The sequence below is a fragment of the Gopherus evgoodei genome, chromosome 9 (assembly GCF_007399415.2).
Source record: "Gopherus evgoodei ecotype Sinaloan lineage chromosome 9, rGopEvg1_v1.p, whole genome shotgun sequence".
Taxonomy (NCBI): domain Eukaryota; kingdom Metazoa; phylum Chordata; order Testudines; family Testudinidae; genus Gopherus; species Gopherus evgoodei.
Window position 1 is genome coordinate 39,122,565 of NC_044330.1, and position 19,965 is coordinate 39,142,529.

Sequence of the window (19,965 nt, forward strand, 5' to 3'; positions counted from 1 at the left end):
CGATTTTTCTATTGGAGTATCCTCCAAGGAAATCGCTGGAAACAAGATACGTAGCGCGATTTTGAGGAATTGTTAGCTTCAGGGACTTCTCATTTCTCAATGCCCTACTGTTAATGACAACCTGCACACTTCCTCTCCCATTTCTCATATGTATTTCGTCACACTTTGAATCCCTTTTCTTTTCGCTGGCTTTGAATCAGAACATGCAAATAAAATCTGTGTGTGCTGACATTTTTGCTGGATTAATGGAGACAGATCAAATATGTTACCTGTCACCAGACGCTCAAGAAAGTAGTGGGGTTTTTATTTTTGTTCGTTTGTTTTGTTTCCTGTCTTGGAGCAAATTACTTGTGTGTGTACTGAGGGCTGGGGGCTGGGGGAAATCGCATGAAATTAACAGCTAACCTCTACAAAACAAAAATTCGATATATCCCCTTTGCACATCACTTCCCCTACTAAACGTTTATTAAACACAATGAAATCCAGAATAATACAGATCGGTCAGAAACAAGTTCAGCTCCTTTCGCGCTCAGGAGTTTTGCTCTTGGGTTGAAAGTTTTTTCCTTTTAAAAAACCAACCACAAAAAACAAACCACCAAAAGCTCAGCCCATTAATTTTAGGGCAAATTTACTAATCGCAGCCTTCCTAACTCTTGTCCGGCGATCGCTTGCTCAGGAGAGGCAGGGGCTTAGCAGCATCGCAGCCACCTCCCCATTTGCCAAACCGCAGACAAGAGCCTTCAGCCACATTATGAGTAGGATGGTGCTGCCTGGAGGGTGGCACAGACCCCGCGCCAGCCGATCGCCCCGTGCGGAAGAGCCCAGCCAGGAAAGCAGGTGGGGGCGGGGCTAAGAGGGAAGTGGGGCGGGTTTGGGCAGAAGGGTGGGGATTGAGCTGCCATGAGCTACTCCGAATGGCGAATGGGGTTGATGGACGGGCAGACGTCAGCCGCCCGCCCCGCCCCCTTGGCAATGTCTACAGCTTGCTGCCCTCCCCATTGAAGCATTTATTCCACTGGGATAGAGGCGGTTGGAGCGGCGCTGGCACCGGCGAGCCATGGCTGGGATTGTCTATTTCACCCTCTTCTCGCTCCTCTGGGGGATCTGCGGCGCTGTCACCGGCTCTCGGGTGTATCCGGCCAATGAAGGTAGGTGGGCAGGGGGGCAGCCGGGCTCTTGGCTGGGGCTCGGGGCTCATGTGTGGCTGTGGCAAGTTGCGGCTTTGAGCAGAGTTCATCAGCAGGGAAGAGGGGGGGCGAGCCGCTGGCACCCAGGGGCATTGCGGGCTGGGCACCCGCCCGCGGGGGGAGAGCTGGTGAGTGCAGGGTCCCTGATGCAGCGGGAGCTACTGGGGTTGTGAGCTGGCTGCGGACGGGACTTGGTTCACAGCAGGCTCGCTCGGCGCCTCCTCCGGAGACTTTTGTCCCAGCACTGGGCGAGTAAAGTTTTAGCCTGACGCGGGCTGCTGCGGCGCGGGGCCCCCTGCGGCCGGATTGCCGCAGACTTGACATCTGCGCAGCCCCTTGCGTGTGGACGGGTTCCGCATACGCGCGCGTGTGAGCCTGACCTGGGTTCCCAGTGCAATGCGCCTTGCACTGCTCCCCTCACCGTGCGCGCACGCACCCCGGGCCAGGGACCAGCCCCCCGTAGCTGGAACCCGCTGGATCCCAGCGACCGAGGTTGCAAATCAATTAGTGACACTAAAATGCGCCGCGAAGCAGTTTCCCTACTTTTCACGCGCCCCCTTTCTGGGGCGGTGGGATCGCTGCGAGAACTGGGGTAATTTCTTATTGATGAGCTGGTGGAGTGGGCGAGTGCTGATCAGAGAGAGGGAGCCATGGGGTATTCCCTGCCCCGGAGATGGAGGGGGCGCCAATAGGAGGCGAAGCTGCAGGAGTGTTGTATAAGCGCATGGACCTACACATGCGCTCCCTGCAATAGACCTGGGCACATCTGGCTGCAGAGAGGTGCTGCTTCTCTGAGCCTTCTCTCCCAGCCGGTGCCCGCTGGAATCTCAGCTCTGCTGCCACTGGCCCCCAGAGTAGAGGACTGAGGGACGAAGTCTTGTGTTAGTTAGCTGAGGATTTCATTGTCCTGCCTGCATTCCCCCTAACGCACCCTGCCTTTTTGAAAATTGAAGACCTGAAAGGAGGCTCTGTATGTGACACAAACTGGGCTCCCAGAGTTTAAACTTGAGAGTGGAAGGCGTTGCAGATGAAAAGCTGCTGCTTAGAGCTGCTGTGGGTTGCTCTGGCCTCTTCCCCCCTCCCCTTCATTTCGTATCTCTTTTTGATTCTCCTCACGTTTCCTTTTCTCCCCCCTCCCTTTTTTTGGGTAAATTGGGTTGCATTGTTCCCTTTGTCTCCCTAATCCACCTTACATTAAACCAAATGGATGTAGGAGGGTTTTCTCCAGGGACAGAAAGAAGAATGAAGGGGAGTTTTGAGAAGGAGATAGCCACATTTTAAAATAGTTACAGGACTGACTGTCATGTTAAATCTACCACATCTGTCTGGAATGAAAGATGGACGGACGGGTGGGAGAGGATGATTTTTAATTAAAGCTATTTTAAAAAATGCTCAAAGATTCCACATTTGTCCTTGACGGCCATAAACAGCCAGATTAATAATCGAACCCTTCTTTTAAAATGGGGTTTACCACTTGATTGTTACAGCTGGAGCCTTAATTTATAGTGGTCTTCAGAATCTGTGGTTTTGCAGAATCGCTGTGGTGAAAAGACCAATTTCACTGGGTCTGGTTGGAAGTCTGTAGTTAACTCCATATTAGGTGAATGATCTTGTATTCTTTGCACATAACAAAATCACACTACCTTTGATGGGAGTCTGGGGTAGTGCAGGGAATTGCAAGATTGGGCTGCAGCACACTTAAAATCACCTGGTGTTTTGTTCTTTTTTCTCTTAGAACTGAAGTGTGTATGTATGTGTTCATTTATCTACAAATACAGATTGGTGAACTCAAAACATTTTTTTTTAAAAGGGCAAACCCATTTTTCTGCAAATGCAGAAAAAACATCCAGAATGTGAGAACAATGTTATGGGACACTTGTGATGTCACAAATATGCTGAATGTCTAAGCAATTTATTGAAGCCTCCTTCTAAAAAATATTCACCTATGTAATGTGAATATCAAACTGGAATAGCAAACAGAACAAATAAGGTGTTTGTTTTGGTCTGAAGGGAATCCCATACAAGGTCACTTGTGGCTTTGCCATATTCAAGAGTCAGGAATTATGTGATCATCCTGAATCTTAACAAACAGTACTTTCCCACTCTTTTTGTGTAGCCTAATGTAAAATACAGGGGTTACATAAATGAGTATTTGGGAGCTCATCATTTGCGGTATATCTTCTAGCATTTCTGGTTGCCTTTGTTGTTTAATTGAGAATTATTCCATCTAACAGATGGGTTTGAGTACTAACAATGTTAGATCATCATCCTTGGAACAAATTTTAACAGTTACAGAGGTTAAACACGCTTTCAAAAATGCTCCAGGTTTAAAAGTGAGAGAAGATCAAGTTAATGTAGATATTCACCTAACTGAAAAAATTTTGGTTTAGATCTAAGTTGGATATGGTCATGCTCTGCATGTATAGAAATGCTTGGGTAAATACTGTCTGTCATTTTGACCTTTGGCAACTGGAAATTAATCCATTTTTTTCTGTCTTTCTGCAGTTACCCTATTGGATTCCAGATCAGTTCAGGGGGAACTTGGGTGGATAGCAAGTCCTTTGGAAGGAGGGGTAAGTTCTGAATTACTATCTGGTCAAAAAGGTAAAAGGGATTGATTAGTAAGTTTCTGCAGAGTCCTAATGTCTCGATTATTGTTGATTGTGGAGGTCAGATTTTTTCCAAGCCTATAAAGTGAATTACACTTTGTTGGAGAAACCCTATACTCCCTTCGGATAGTTCTATCACTGAAGAACTAGAAACCAAAAGGGCAGAAAAAGGGTTTCAAAATTAGGAGATTGGTCAAACCATGGACTTTGATGCCTATTTAAAACTGAAATACCAACAAGAAATGTGATCTGGCGACCAAACTGGAATCCATCCCTGTAATTGTTATATCCAAGGATAGTCTCCGTTCAGAGCAATTGCTGTTCTATTTCTTAATTGAGTGTGTGGTATGGGGGAAAAGAAATCAATAGACGAGATACAAGACAGACCTTTCTTATGATGTGAAGGGATAGTAGTTTAAATAGATTTATTTCAAAGTGAAAACAACATTACATGGTTTGATCCCTGTATAGATAAACCCCCATCTCAGATTTTTTAAGGGTTTTCTTTTGTACAGTGGGCAAATCATATGAATTTCTTTTGAGGACCCTGTAAAAAGAGTAGTAAGCAACAGTATGTTATGTTTCAGATCCTGGAAGGAAGGGTCACACATTTTGGGGTTGGATTTAGGGAGATTTCAGCATAGTCCCTTGTATGCAAAACCTTCACTGCTAATTTAAGTAAGTATTTGTAGGCACAAGCTGGCTGCTACCTGCAGTGAGCCCAATCAGGCAAGCTGCAGAGCACATCTTGTCGGAAGCTGCTGAGAACCGTCAAATCCCTCAATCAAGGACTATATAGGAGCTGAGAGCACTTTACACCTTGAAGGATTGGACCATTTAAGACTGAAAAAAATGTATCGAACCTTTTTCTCTGCAGGAAATTGTAAAAGTGAACAATTTAAGAAAAAATGTTGGCAATTTACAACCTGCTCCCATCAAATTAAAATACACTCAGATCCTTTTTAAAAAACAAATAAGCCTTCTTAAATAGAAATACACACTATTACTAAGTCAAAATGAGTGAAAATAAAGGGGCTCAAAGATAAGTAGTTGTATAAGTGGATTCTTCCAGTGCCTTAATGAAACACACTGTAGACTAACATTCCACCCTGTGGCCCCCCCGCCCGGCCCTACTAAGAAGGAAAGGAAACAGTAGCAAATGGAAGGAATTTGAGGCTATTTATTTTAGTGATGCATTATGCATAAGCTTTGAATTAACCATAACATGGGAAAATGGAGGATTGTTTTGCCCCCCATTGTTGTTCTGCCTGAACTTGACTGCAGAACACTGCGCAGTCTCTGAGACTATTTTTTAAAGAGAGGGGGAATGATTGGCAGGCCTCTGGCGGTGTAGACAGCACACATTCACTGCTGATTGCAGGCAATTGCCCTCATCTTTTGACAGTGGGGAAAGGTACAGCTTTATCTCAGTGAGACTCAGGCTTCCTTGTTAATTCTATACCCTAGAAAGGTCAGTGATTCAGACAGAGCCTTTCTTATGCTTCACCAAGGGTACCTACAGTGTAGATTAAAATATATTAGAGTCTTTTAATAAGTCAGTAGCAGACCTGATGACCAAAGGAGCTCTGTATGTTTTTAATACTTACTTGATTCCCCCTCACTCCCCTTAGTCATCTTTGAAGACTCCTCTCAAGTTTGAGAAGGAAATGGGTACTGTTTTATTGTGGACATGACTAAACCGACCTATGTGTGTTCTATTTTTAAGCTGGTAGTGAAAAATTTAAGAGTACATGATATCTCTGTGCAATAGAGTGCTTGGAAAGCATTTATTATAACTTCATAGGCTGCAAATTTATTTCAAAGCAGCAGAAAAGAACACCCTTTTCTCTTTCTTGTTTTCTTTGTTCAAAAATAACCCCTGAAGTTCTATCCTTCCAGGCCAGTTTGTTTTCTTTTTAACTGTGTATAGCTTATTGTATGTACTTAAAAAATCCGGTTTGATAGCTCTACAGCAGACCTTTAGATGTTAAGCATTTTATTGGTTAATATGAGGTGTTGGAGGTAAAAATAGGGTATTGACCAATGAATAGAACTACCCATTATCAAATATATGTAGTAACTATGGAGGAAATAAAGTACTGCATTATAAATTTAAATTAATGAATTACTCTTAAGTTTCACAGTTGAAAGAGAGGTTCTCTTTCTGGAATGCTTTCTGTGCACCATTAAATCATGGGATGAGTTATATTATAAAAGTTCATTTTAAAGGGAAAGCAAAAAGATATTTCTTTGACCACACATTTAGAGTTGCATATAATCTCAAGTGGCTGGAAATTTAGGACTCTAATTGTTTTCAGCTGCTGACAGATTTTAAAAAAATTAAATAAGAAACAGATTTTTTTTAAAAAGGTCATGCATGTATTTTGCACTGAGGGCCTGATTCAACGCCCACTGAATTCGGCTGTAGTCTTTTCATTGACTTCAGTGGGCTTCAGATCAAAACCTATAACTACATCGTCTATTGTATGAACATGCTAAAGGAAATCCCTTTGAAAACTCTTGATTTCCCGTCCCTTCACACACTCAGAAGGTAGTGCAGGCCATCGGAAGATAAAGAGAATGGAAAGTAATGGATCATAAAAACAGCACTGTAACACAAAACTAATTTCACGGCAGCTGCGAATTAAGGAACTCTATCTGGTTACTAACTCCATGTTACGTTTTACATTGATAGATGACTTTCCAGTTTTTCCCTTTTCTGCAACATGTAGTGTGACATGATGTGTATCGATTTTCCACCCACATCCCTCCTTTTTAATTCACAAGTATCTCTAGGCAGAAACTAAAACATTATCCTCTTTACTACTTTTAAGTCATGGTGCCACTGCTAACTGCCATAGATCCATAAGCAGATTCAACTGCTCTGGAGGCTTTTAAATTAAAGACCACTTGCGAAAGAGCAACTCTGATAAAAATAATGCAGGATATTATATGCTGAGGTCCACGGTGTTAAGAATGTTGCTGTTTATCAAAGCAGCACCTTTAGTAGTTTTCAAAAGCATTTCTAGGAAGCCCCTGGAAAGTTGCATTATAACAATTTTCTGAGCATAATTTTCACGTGTTTCATTTTACAGCCTGGAATCTGAGCCAGAATGTAGCTTTTATCAAATACAAATGTTTAAAAAAGAATTATTTCCCCCTCCCCCCAATTCAGCAGAACCACGATTCTTTTTCTGAAAAGGAGACAAAAGAAGGCCACTGTGGAGGCTTTCTTTTCTGCATTATGTGATTATCATAATCTGTAACATTTTTTTCAAAGCTGTTATTCACCATTTCCTTTCTTTTATGGTATGTTCATCACACTTTTGCTGAAACATTGGTTCACACACATGGGAGCCAAATTCATCCTTCACAGAACTTCTCTGACACGAATGTAGTTAGTTACTTCGGGGATTGAATTTGCTCCAACGCGATAGCTGTGTTGCTTTTTATTCCCCCTACTTTCTGTTCCCTTCAGGAGAGGGAAATCCCTACATCACTGCAAGTTTAAAGCCTGCCTGCAGCATTATAACATATTAGGGTTTATTAGACTGTAAATTTAACTGCCTGAGGTTTCTAACTCCAGGATGGTATGAAAACAAAAGGCGGTAAATAAGAGTTTTTATTTTGGTGTCAGGAAGCAAAGTTCTGTCAGTGAGTCTAATTAACTGACAATATCGCATTCCTCTCTCCCTGTCTTTAACAATCCAAGGGTGAAATCCTGCCCCCATTGAAGGCAATGGCAAAAGTCTTATCAACTTCACTGGGGCCAGAATTTCCCCCCCGGTCTCTAGTAAAACAATGTTCACAATAATAGCTATCCATTTGTAACTAAACTTGTACTGTTGCCACTCCAAATTGAGGATGGTTTTATGGGGGAATTTGGTTGTAGCTGGTTTTTGAAAGCGTAGAGAAATGACTACAAAAACATCCTTCCTTATGAAGACACTGGACAGGGACTCTGGAAATCTGGATTCAGTTCCAGCTCTGCCACAGACCTTCTGTGTGACTTTAGGCAATTCACTTACTCTCTCCATGCCTCAGTTTCACATCTGTAAAATGAGGATAATTAATACTTTGCCTGTCTTTTGATATTGTGTTCTTTCCAGTGCAAGGGCTATCTTGAAGTATGTGTTTTTGCAGTGATTAGCAAATCCGAGCCAGATATGGGTGGGGGCCTTTAGGGATTGTTGGCCTAGCTCAGTGTGATGTTTTTTTGTTTGTTCTTAAATATATGTTCATTGGGGTATTTTACGAACCTAATTTTGAACTTGCTTTCCCTGTAACAGACTACTTTTTAGGTACTTGCTTTAACACATATGACTTGGTTTAACGACTTTTCCGTAAATGAAAACAAATCAAAGCTACGTGCTACCAGTGGAAGCAAAAGGATTAATTCTGTAGTGAAGAGTTGATGTACCTTTGTTAACACTGGTGTACTTTTTGCTTTGATTCATCACAGTGGGAGGAAGTAAGCATTATGGATGAGAAAAACACTCCGATCCGCACCTATCAAGTCTGCAATGTGATGGAGCCAAGTCAGAACAACTGGTTACGAACTGACTGGATTCCCCGCGAGGGGGCTCAGAGAGTATATATTGAAATTAAATTCACATTGAGAGACTGCAATAGTCTGCCAGGTGTCATGGGAACTTGCAAAGAAACTTTTAACCTTTACTACTATGAATCAAACAATGATAAGGAGCGTTATATCCGGGAGAGCCAGTTTGCCAAGATCGACACCATTGCTGCTGATGAGAGCTTCACTCAGGTGGACATCGGTGATAGGATCATGAAGCTGAACACAGAGATACGTGATGTGGGCCCGTTGAGCAAGAAGGGGTTTTACCTGGCTTTTCAAGATGTAGGTGCCTGCATCGCCTTGGTGTCTGTCCGTGTTTTCTACAAGAAGTGCCCATTGACAGTACGCAACCTGGCTCAGTTTCCAGACACAATTACTGGGGCTGATACGTCCTCTCTAGTGGAAGTTCGTGGCTCCTGTGTGAACAACTCAGAAGAGAAGGATGTGCCAAAAATGTACTGTGGGGCAGATGGCGAATGGCTGGTACCCATTGGCAACTGTCTCTGCAATGCTGGCTATGATGAGCACAATGGAGAATGCCAAGGTAGGACCAGTCATATTGTACTTTTCATAAGGGCTCAGTGTGGGTAATTGAATGAGAGATTAAAGTAAATGGAGTAACACCAGTAATTAGCAGCCCCTGTGGGATGCAATGGGACAGCAGTGTCTAATGAGAGAGTGCAATAGCTCCAGGTGGCTAGGCTAAGAAGTGTATAATACTGACAAAACAAATGATGCTACTGCAGTCAGCAGAAGGCAAAACACATTTGCTAACAAGCACTTAGATTTGAATTACCTTGGTGTAGCCACTGAAATTGGATGCAAAAGTAATGCACTGGAGCCACTTTGGTATTAAAACGGGAGAAGAAGCAGTCAGAGAAACTTTGCTTTTATTTTGATGATTTTAGCTCTCCCGGAAGTGTAAATCTTTGATGTTTCACTTGTTGCAAACTTTTGCATTAAATAACCATTTGATATTTGATACTGCTGCCTTTGTTAAATATTTTTATTTCTCAGAGGGTCTCTATTGTTGTCATTACAATGGAGGTGCTAGGATACTCTTAGAAATGCTACAGCCCTCCACCCCCTATACTAGGCTCTGCAGAATTAGGGATTAAAGTTCATATAAAAGGCAGATTATCTCCAAAAGATTTACATTTCCCCCTAAGATGTTACTATTATTTTATAAGTAAACTATTAGAAATCTTGGGCCTGATCTTCTAAACCCTTACTTGTGAGCATAAATAAAGATCAGGCTTTAATGGCTTCTTGAACGGATGAATGAGCCCAATCCTACAAGGTACTGAATTGAGGGTGCTTAGCATCTTGCATGATTGAGCCTTGTATTGTTCTTTAAGATGTTTGGAACGGTAGTTTTCTTCATAATGGACACTCTTCTGTTTTGCTACTTGTGCTTGTTTCCTCGAATAAGTTTAATATCTTGTTGTTACTAAGAAATTGAGAGGGAGGTAATAACACAAACAACCGATAGCTTTTCTGCTAGTCCAGTATAAGAAAAGAGCTATTTTTTCTTAAACACCCTACTGAAATTCTTTTAGATGATAATTTACAGTCAATGTGAAGTTCATTGTTATGCATTGAAATTAACGGTTGGCAGGAAAGCAAGGCTAAGCACAAGCCTCTGCCTTCGTTCAAGCATTTTCATTTGGAGAAAAATATAAGCATATCTTATCGGCCACAAAATTACAATGGGCTGCAGTGAGAATTGAAAAATTAACAGCACAATGGCAGGGCACTCTATTTACAGTAAATTACTCTGTCTTATGGAATGTTGTGAAATAGAACCTTGGAACTCTTTGCATGTCAGTAAACATACAAATGTGGCTGATATGGTGACTGGGGACTATAGGAGAGCATCAGTGGCTGGAGAGATTTTATTATTATTTTGAAATGGCCCAATAACTTGTAGGCAAGGCTCCTTGACACTTTTACAACCCAATTTGTGGGAGGAGGAGGTGAATGAAAAGGGGATCTTGGTTTATTGCATGGAGATTATCCTGAGTTCTCTTCAAGGGCTATTGGGTCAGTAGTGGGTCACACTGACTGAGGCAGATCTAACACTTTTTTTTTTTTTTTTTAGCTGTTGGCTCAGAAGCAATGAGCTAATTGCATGACAAATGCTGTGTTGTTCCAGGGAACTCATTCTAGAGGTTTTAATGGTGGGCAGTACAGATGGTGGGGCAGTTTTGGAATAGGTATTGGGAATTAATGTCTACAGACACATTCCCTATAAACTCTTCACTTGACCCATGAAAGTTGGAACCACAAAACCTGATTCTCCATTTCCTCAGCTAAAGAGAAATCTGAGGGGGTCATGTATAAAAAGAGAAAGAAACTCTTGTGTAAAGCTAGCCTGTTGAAGTTATTTTCAGAGGATGCAAGCCATCAAGTAATTTTAAATAGTTAAAACCATTTCATCACTGATTATTTGTGGTTTCCCTTTTGGCATTGCCAATCCCAAAGTCAGAGTAGTTTACCAGGAAACTCCTCTGATTCATGAAGTTTACAATAAAGTTCACAATTCACTCTCTGTTGGTTTCTACTGAGGTTAAGGCCAACTAGGCTTTTGACATTGCTGGAGAAGTTTTCCCATTTACCATTTCCATAGTCTAGTTAATTTTACAGTTCAGCAATTTTGCTTCTTTCACAGGTTTTTCTGGGGGGAGGCTTGAAAGGGGGAATTGCTTCCCATGGATTTTGAAGGGATGGTGAGGGGGGAACGAAAGATCTTAAGTCTGCAAAAGCCTATAAAAAGACACCAGCCTATGACTGGAACCTTGCAAGCAGGTTCCACCCCAATTGTTTTTCAATGGGTCGACTGTGGCAGGACAAATACAAGAGTAGGTCAGAGGTCACCCATTTCCTCATCCATCTTCCTCCTGTGATCCCGAGGTCAGAGTTGATTGATTAAGATCTTAAAAGTTTGACAAAGGCTTAGTGGGCAAGAATAGTTAGGGTGATGGGGAGGGCACCCCTGTTGTTGTGAGATCTAACGCTGGTCATCTGCTGGAGACTTCAGAAGCCTTTGAGACAGAACTACACTTCCTCTTGCCATTCTCATCTCTAGCAGTGTATGCTAATGGCGGCCAAGAATGAGGAGACATGTCAGAGTTTATAAGGTGATGGCTGGATTGCCCCAAAAGCAGATGCAAGTTCATTCCAGCTCCTGATTTTGAATAATATTTTGTGAGCTGATTTTGTTCAGTCTTTGGTGGGAGATAACCACATAGTGTTAAGCAACTCTTCTTTCAAGGGTAATGTATGTCTGTAGTTAACAGCAGTTTGAACCTGTTGAATAGTTGATGCTGAGAATTAGAACAGGTCAAAAAAACAGGTTGTTTTTTTTTTGTGACAAGTATTGCAAAATATTTGCCCCTCTTTTGTCGGAAAATTTCTGACAAGCTTTCCTGAGGATAATTGTTCTGCTGAGACCTTGTCATCTGTCAAAAATCAATGAAGGGGAAAAAATAACATCTTAAACTTTTATGAAGCTTAGGAAGTTTCCCAGATATGCAGTGGAACACTGGAATATTTGACACTGATGCACACAAACAAAGTTGTTTAGCTGAGCAGTCATTCTCCTATCATGATAGAGGTTTCAGCTTTAACACCCAGTAGAAAGAAGGTAAATTTAACATTGATTTTTGTCCTCTTCTCATCACCCCACCAAGGTTTTAGGAAAGAAAAAAAGTCACGGGGAATACTGTTAATGAAACATTAAATTATCTTATCTTATGACCTATCTCAAGGCTAAGGTAATTACCCATCAAGGAAAGTCAACTCGTAATGTGGTTTAGATTTAGTTAAGCAATTTTCTTATCACAATAAAGTGGCTGTCTATATTTTGCGAGGGGAGTAAAAGGAAAAAAATAGACCAATTATAAATATAATAGATTGTAACCATCGGGGCTGGTTCTGATGCTATGAAATTACAAGTCTCAGTTTAGAACTGCCATCTAGTATAATATGTGAGACAATCAAGAGGTTTTTTTTGCTATGATTTGTATAAAGGTTATGAGAGCTAAGTGCTTTGTCTTCATACACACTTGCTGTTGTGAGTTCTGAACAGGCCTGTTGGCAGAAAATCCGACATCGTTTAAAATGTGGCTTGACGCATTGCCTTTTCATCTCCTTGCCATTTTTGGAATTTTCCTCCTACTTTTGATAATGGCAACCTTAAGAAGCAATCCCTTGAGTAATGTGATTGGTTTTATCTCTGTGGCTTTGAATACTGTGGCTGTGATCATTGAGAGAAGCAATTCATTTTATATCCGAAGATTAGAGTTTAATTATTGTTCCTTTTCTGTAACACATTGATTTGGTTGCGGCCAAATTTTTGCCAAAATAACTTCGCTGCTCTTTCCATCTGCACAAAGGGCATCGTGGAGGTTACCCAGAGAGGGGAGAGTTGAGTTTGCCATTTAAGGTGTGCAAACTGATTATTTTTTTGGCCACAGAAAAAAATGAAAAGTGGAAGAGAGAAGCTGCTGGGTGGGGGAAAGGGGAGCTGTAGTGAGAGACAGTCTGTCTGAGCCATATTAATTTAAAGACTTATCTATATAAAATAAGTGATTTGAAAATATCTCCTTTAGCAGAGCCCACCACATCTTATTAAGATAGCTCCCTATATGATTTTGTACCACAGTGTGGTGCAAGATGTCCACTTAAATATTTGGCACACTTAAAATTCCCCCCTTAGATGTAAATCTAAAAAGTTCCTTTAAAATCTTCCTTGGCACATATTTGTGGGTGTGCTTCCATTCGGAATCAGTAACAAAACTGTTATTCATTTATGTGAGAGCAGGGTCTGGTCATTACATGGGATGTTATTAATAAGAAGGAAGATCAACAAACTATGTTAAAACCAAATAAAGAAAAATCCTTTCTTACTTTATTAGAAGACTGGATAGCAGCCTTTGGTTGTTTTTGTAAGATAAATTCTCTTGATAAAAAATCTCCAAACCTAGCTTGTGTTGCCTGTGGTGAGACCTAGATATATAGTCTTGCCTGTCGAGGGGTTATTTTATCGGTGTCTAATAACACAGTCCAGTGGTCTTAGATTTTATTGTGCTTTTGAGGAGGAGTGATTAAGGAAAAGCTCAGCTGTACACTTGTCTCTTTTGAGACTCTGCTCCTCCCTCCCAACTTGTGATCTAAATAGCTTCTCTCATTTCATCCCATAATGTTGCATCTTTTTATATGTTTTTGGGCAGCAGGCGAGATCATATAGTTTCATGAATCAGAGACAATTAACATTCCCATGACTAAATGGACATTTTATGAATATTCAGAGCCTGTTTCACCTCCCTGGGAAGCAAACATGTTTGCTTCCCTTCTCTTTACTCCTGTTGGAGACTAGGAAAGTTTTCTGTGGGAATAGGGATTGTCAACTGTCTGGCCAGTTTGTCTTTTGCATGCGGCAGATTCCTCATTTGCATATTTTGTATACACTCTCATGCAAAGTAGCACACCCATTTCACAAGGAGATAAGAGCTTCCTTTGGAGACGCTGGCCAAAATCTCCTTCTGTTTAGGCAGACCTTGAAGATTTGGATTTCATGCAAATTAATTCTGTTTTGATTTAAGCTCTTTCTTTAAGAGATACAAAGTGCAATATTTGCACTGTGTTCGTATTGTACCCCGGCTCTTCTCCTTCTAAATATGGCTGATTGTCACTCTCTACTAAGTGGAGCCCACTTGCTCAATTCAAGTTGACATATGGGAAAGTGCTACCCTCTGGTAAAACTCTCAGCTTGTTTGTAAACTGATCACTCATTTCAGGTGTCCTTTCTAGTGCTTTTTATTGAGGGAAGGGGGGCGGTGCATGTTACTGGGTGTGATTTTACTCACAGTGTTTATGGGTGACCTTCTGTAGCTACATCTTCTCCAAGGGAACCAACGTCAGGAACTGGACCCAAAAATAAAAGCATAAAGTTGTGTGTCTCAGGAAGACTCCGATGCAAATGGCCAGTTCAAATGGGGTGTAATTCTTTTGACTTGCCACAGGAATGAATTTGGCCCAGAATTATTAGTTTAGGGGATGGAGAGAAGTCAGCTTATAGTGCTCGGATAAACTTGCACAAATGAAACTGCTACATTTCTTTATCAAAAGAAAATAATCTCTGAAAAAAGAATTATTGCCTTCGGTAAGCTTCCTAATTAAAAATGCACCCATATATTGTGGTTTAAGTAGCTTTCCCTTTTTAATTTTTTCCTTTTAACTTTACTTAAAATTTGCCTTTGGCCTGCAGGAAAGCTGAGGCTCATTAAATGCTCCCCAAACCCAGGCTTGTTTGGGACGGATTTGTTGAAAGGCTTGTTGATTTAAATCAGAACACATGCTGCATGCATGTACTGTATTTGTTTAAAAAGCGTCGTTTTTCATTTTGTGTTTTATAAATCAACAATATGAAGTTAGGACTGTGATCAAATTAGGGGCTGCATTCTATAAACCGAAAAAGGCAGGGTTTTTCGTTGCAAATATAAACATACAATTTTAGATGTCCAATTAGCGTTTAACTTAGAGAAAGATAATTTCACAGGGCCGTAAACTGCACAGTGTGAGACCATGTGGCACAATTAAGTAGAGGCAGGGCTGTTTAAAACAACAAAGGAACGTGCACAAACTTTGGTTTTGTCCTGTGCAATACCTCAGGAAGTGAGATGGTGCTGTTCAAAGTGCAATTGGAATGGACTAGTAGGGTTAAATAATACCAAGAGGCACTGTGTGCTTGGTATGTGCTTCATGGGTTAGTTATTAGTGCCAAGAGAAAATGCAGAGAGAAAATTCTTTCTCTTAGGATAGGTTTAAAGTAGTATTTTCATTATGGTAGCACTTGGAGGCTTCAACTGAGATCAAGGCCTTGTTTTTCTATGTCTAGCATAAGACAGCCCCCTGCCCCAACATCCTTACAATCTAAATAGACAGGACAGGCAAAGTATGGGGAAGGAGAAGGGAGTAGTGCTGTCCCCATTTTAATGGATGGGGACCTGAAGCACAGAGAGATTAGGTAACATGCTCAAGGTCATGTGGGGAAGTCTGTGGCTGATCTTGGAATTGAATGCAGATCTCCCGAGTCCTAGTCTAGTGTCTTAGCCATCAGGCCATCTTCCTCCCTCAGACAGATCCACACTTCTCAAAGTTGATCCTAGGAACAATGCCCTAATATGTTACAGATTTCCATCTATTTGAAATCTTAAATTACCATTTGAACCAAGTTAGTTGATAGTAATCATTTCTCTTATATATGCGAATACGCAGCCCCAATACAAGGCTGTGGTACAGTGTCTCAATTACCCAGATAATCCTGTTTGCTTGTGTTTTTAAACTATGAAGTGCTGGGTAATTATTCAATTCTTAATAGAAGGCAAATGGCAATGTAAACAATAATTAGGATGTTAGACTAATGCGTTTCAAAGCAAATTGGTTTTTTTTTTCATACTGTTCAGCATGAAGTCCTATAAAGCTAACAATTTAGTGGCAAGGAAGCAAGTTACATTTTGTTTATATTTTATGGTGTTATCTCTTCATGCCTTGTTTCTGTGAATAACAGTTTGCCCCAATGAAGCTGCCTAGTCCAGAGCCAAATGTCGCTTTAACAATTGGCTTCCTGCCGTTTGCTATTTGGCTACACTCTCCCATGACTCCAGATTGGCTCTTTGTCTCCTTCAGTTCCAGGGGCTCAGAGGTTAACAGAGTACTGACTTCCACCCACAATACTGATGAAAGGTAAATATGGACAGACCTGGTGCTTAGTTAAGATACAGTCTTGGCTGGAGAGCTTATCTGCAGGACTTTGTTACAGATAAATGGGCTAGATTTTCCCAGCTACCGTTCTTCTGAATTATAGTTTTCTTAAAGGGATCTGATCTTCCCTTGTATTTCCATATTGAGAAACATAGCCTTATAAGGGCCTGATCTAGAATTCCACATCTAAATCCCTCTTCACTTTGGAAGAGTTAAGATCTGGATCTAAACTCATGGCCATGGCTATAATGACGCTTTACAGCGCTGCAACTTTCGCGCTCAGGGGTGTGAAAAAACACACCCCTGAGCGCTGCAAGATACAGCGCTGTAAAGCATCAGTGTAATCAGGGCGGCAGTGCTGGGAGCGCAGCTCCCAGCGCTGCACGCTACACCCGTAAGGGATGTGGTTTACATGCAGCGCTTGGAGACCTCTCTCCCAGCACTGCCGCTCCGACTACACTCACACTTCAAAGCACTTTGAAATTCCAAATGTAGCCATGGGCCAGAACAGGAACTACAGCTCCAAAAGCCCTGAACTTGGAGAAACCCCTCTTAACTTCACAGCTCAGGCTCAGTTTCATCTCTACCAGAAGCCCACGTGTGACCTGAAAACAGATGCAAAACACTCACTGCTTTCATTTAATAAACGTTATGTATATGTAGCATAGTTCAGACTTTCCAAAGTCCATTAATTAAATCTTGTCAACATATTCATTCCTTGCATTGTATTTATCCACTGATTGAGGACAGTGCATGTTGGTAACAAAAGCATCAGTCAAGGAGGCTGCATCTTTCCTAAATATTTTAACAATGCCTCTGTCACACACAGGTGCTTTCTGTCTAACATTTGCCATGCATTCTCATCAGCGTCTGAATGAATGGGTTCGACAGTCAGCTCCCTTTCTCCATTATCAACATTTTAAGAAAGGTTCAAACATTCATCAGCATTGATGCTGTTAATGAATTACCGCAGTTTAATTGCTGCTAGATTAATTTTTATCCTGAGAAGAGCAGGAAGCTTGGTTTAAAAATAAATAATAAAAAAACAATGAAACTCTTCAACAGGTTACAAATTATTAATATTTAAAAAAAATCTGTATTAGTTTCAAAGTGTCTTACTTAAAGGGTGTGGAACAACCTTTTTTTTTTTTTTTTTTTTTTAAATCCCAGAAGCTTCCTGCCAGGCCAGATTGTGAAAGCGTTAATTAACAAGTCTGTCTTTCCAGACATAAAACATATCTGCTGGAGAGATGAAAAAAGTGTTGAGGAGGGCTTCTGTGAACTTGGTGCTTGAATTCATTTGTTTTCAGTTTTAAGTGTTTTCTGTAGTTGAAAAAGACATCCCCACTTTGAAAACAGTTTCCTTTTGAAGTGTCCAGTCTGGCAATGATTGAAATAGCCTCTAGGCAAATTAGCATGTTAAAAGAATTGGATCAATACTTTCCCCTTTCCCCTCCTTCTCCCTCCCTCTCTCTCTCTCTCTCTCTCTCTCTCTCTCTCTCTCTCTCTCTCTCTCTCTAGAGAGCAGAGAATTTGAGCAGCACTAGAAGCCTCTTGACAGCTGTGCCAGTATGATTCAGGAGAACTGTCGATAGCAGTATGGGCAACATGGATATACTGTGATCAAGCTGAGACAGCTTGATCCAGTGCCCAGACTCTTTCAAGGATGGCCATTTGAAAATGGAGTCAAGAGAAATTGACAGCTCTGGAAGGCTGAAGCAGCTCATATAATTATGGAGAGGATTAGAAGGAAAGTGTAGGGAGAAATAGGAGATCAATAAAGGGCACAAGTTGACTGAACTCCTCCTTAGATGTTGCAGTTCTCCATTTGTAATGCTTAGCCTGAGCGTGTAGAAGATTTCTTGAACTGTTTTCAAGGGGCAAGTAAACAAAAATTTAAAAAGGGCTTGGGTCAAAGACAGCAAACTTCTAGGTAGTACATTGAAAAGTACTAGTTTACAGACTGCAGAACCCACTTCTGGTTTCTCTGTGAACATTATTTTATTTTAAGAAATGTAATCCAGTTTTCTGGTTGTTTGTAACTTGCCTGCTTCTGTCTTTGGGAGCCAAGGACGCTTGAATTCTGATGCTGTCTACTTCTGCAGCCTTTGGGCTGTCCCTGCCTCAAATACCGCATCTGTCATATGGGACTAACAGTTCACCTCCTTCCCTCCCTCCCAGGAGTGCTTTGAAGATGTGAAGTGCTAAACATTATACAGTACCTCCTTACCAACAGGGGCATCATTACCTGAAAACCACTTCCCTGACAGCACTGTGGTAATCTAATTAGTAAATGGTGCTTGTTGAAAATCATTGCTTTGCCTGTCCTTTTTCGAGCGTAAAAAACCTCTTATTGATCCAAATTACATCCTAGTCTTCCTAAAATGTAGGAACCGTGGTGGCTTCTCAGCACAGCCATTCCAACTCTCACAACCTTTGGATGATATTTACATCTGGTTGTAAATGCTGCGGGGTGGCTGATTGATGACAGCAGGAAAGCAAATCAGCCTCGTTTTTCTACCTGAAATTGTTTTGAATGACCTGTATATTTGCCATCCTACCCTCCAGCTGTGAACCTTCTGTTCATCCCATTGCCTTCTCATACAAATGAACTGGTGCGTTTTGCCCACTCAGAATTACATTACTGAATTTCCTCGTTCCATTTTTGTAGATTGTAAGTGTCCAAGTTAGAGCTAATAAGATCATTAAAATCAGGAGCTGGTCCCTAGATATAATCCAGTCACTCATTAATCAAGGACTCTGCAGTTAATGACAATATGATTGAGATACTATTTAATGTTTGCAGTATTGCATCCAACGGTTGCAGATTGCATCCGAGGAAGTGGGTATTCACCCATGAAAGCTCATGCTCCAATACGTCTGTTAGACTATAAGGTACCACAGGACTCTTGGCTGCTTTTACAGATCCAGACTAACACGGCTACACCTCTAACGTTTGCATTGTTGTTGTAGCTCCGTTGGGTCAAGGATATTAAAGAGACAAGGTGAGTTGGGCCAATAAAAGATAGTATCTCACCCATGATATTTAATATCAGATTGTCACAGTGCCACCTACCCAGTCTGACCTTAGGTTAGTTATTGCCTCAGTTTCCCACTCTTGGTCTCTCCAGTAACTTCAGCAGAGGTTTTCATGTATCATGTAACACCTCCAGGGTCTAGGTTTATTAACAAAGTTCACAAGGAAATGCAAGAACTCCCAGCCAGCTTTCCTGGCTGCCTCACAACACTTGGTGCACGGTTCTTAGTCCTGTCTCTGCTGACGCTTTCCTCTAGCAGACTTGTTCTTCCCGCTCCAGCCTTCCTCATTGGATCCTGCTCCCTGCAGGACCTTTGTTTGGGAGGCAGAGAAAGTTTCTCTGTGTAGAGCAGTCCATAAGTTAGACATCCTTCCAGTCTCTCCCTGCCCTCTATCAAGCAGCAGGGCCCCTGGGCCCTGACACAGATTAGCAAAAATTACAGCACTGAAAGATTTTTTGCACGAAATGTGTGCTACTGAGGGCATTCTCAAACCCTGCACAGATACCCTTTATTGAATCCCAGATGTACACAATGCAATGTTCGGCATTCATCCCCTTCTCAGTTTTGACTAGAGCTTTGTAATAACCAAAGAAGAGACTGCCCCAGAAAATCCATGCAGGGTTGTACATTGGAACCACTTCCTGCAGAGATGGGATTTTGGGTGTTGTGAATATCGAGTGCTGTAAATGGGCCACCATTTTAGAAATTGTCTGGAGAGGCTAAAGGTGATGAATTTATGAGAGAACACATAACACCAGTCCTGTTTATCCACAACCACTTA

General features: G+C 41.4%; 1 protein-coding gene across 2 annotated transcripts in view; it reads left to right on the top strand.

Moving 5' to 3' along the window:
• The first annotated feature begins 1,034 nt into the window (after positions 1-1,034).
• The window catches only part of EPHA4 (EPH receptor A4), a 138,014-nt gene continuing 119,083 nt past the window's right edge, over positions 1,035-19,965 (top strand). For both annotated transcript variants that reach the window (XM_030575754.1, XM_030575755.1), the window contains exons 1-3: positions 1,035-1,148; positions 3,693-3,760; positions 8,259-8,922. In XM_030575754.1, the coding sequence (XP_030431614.1) occupies positions 1,058-1,148; positions 3,693-3,760; positions 8,259-8,922 (823 nt within the window). In that variant the 5' untranslated portion in view covers positions 1,035-1,057. The remainder of the gene's footprint in view (positions 1,149-3,692; positions 3,761-8,258; positions 8,923-19,965) is intronic.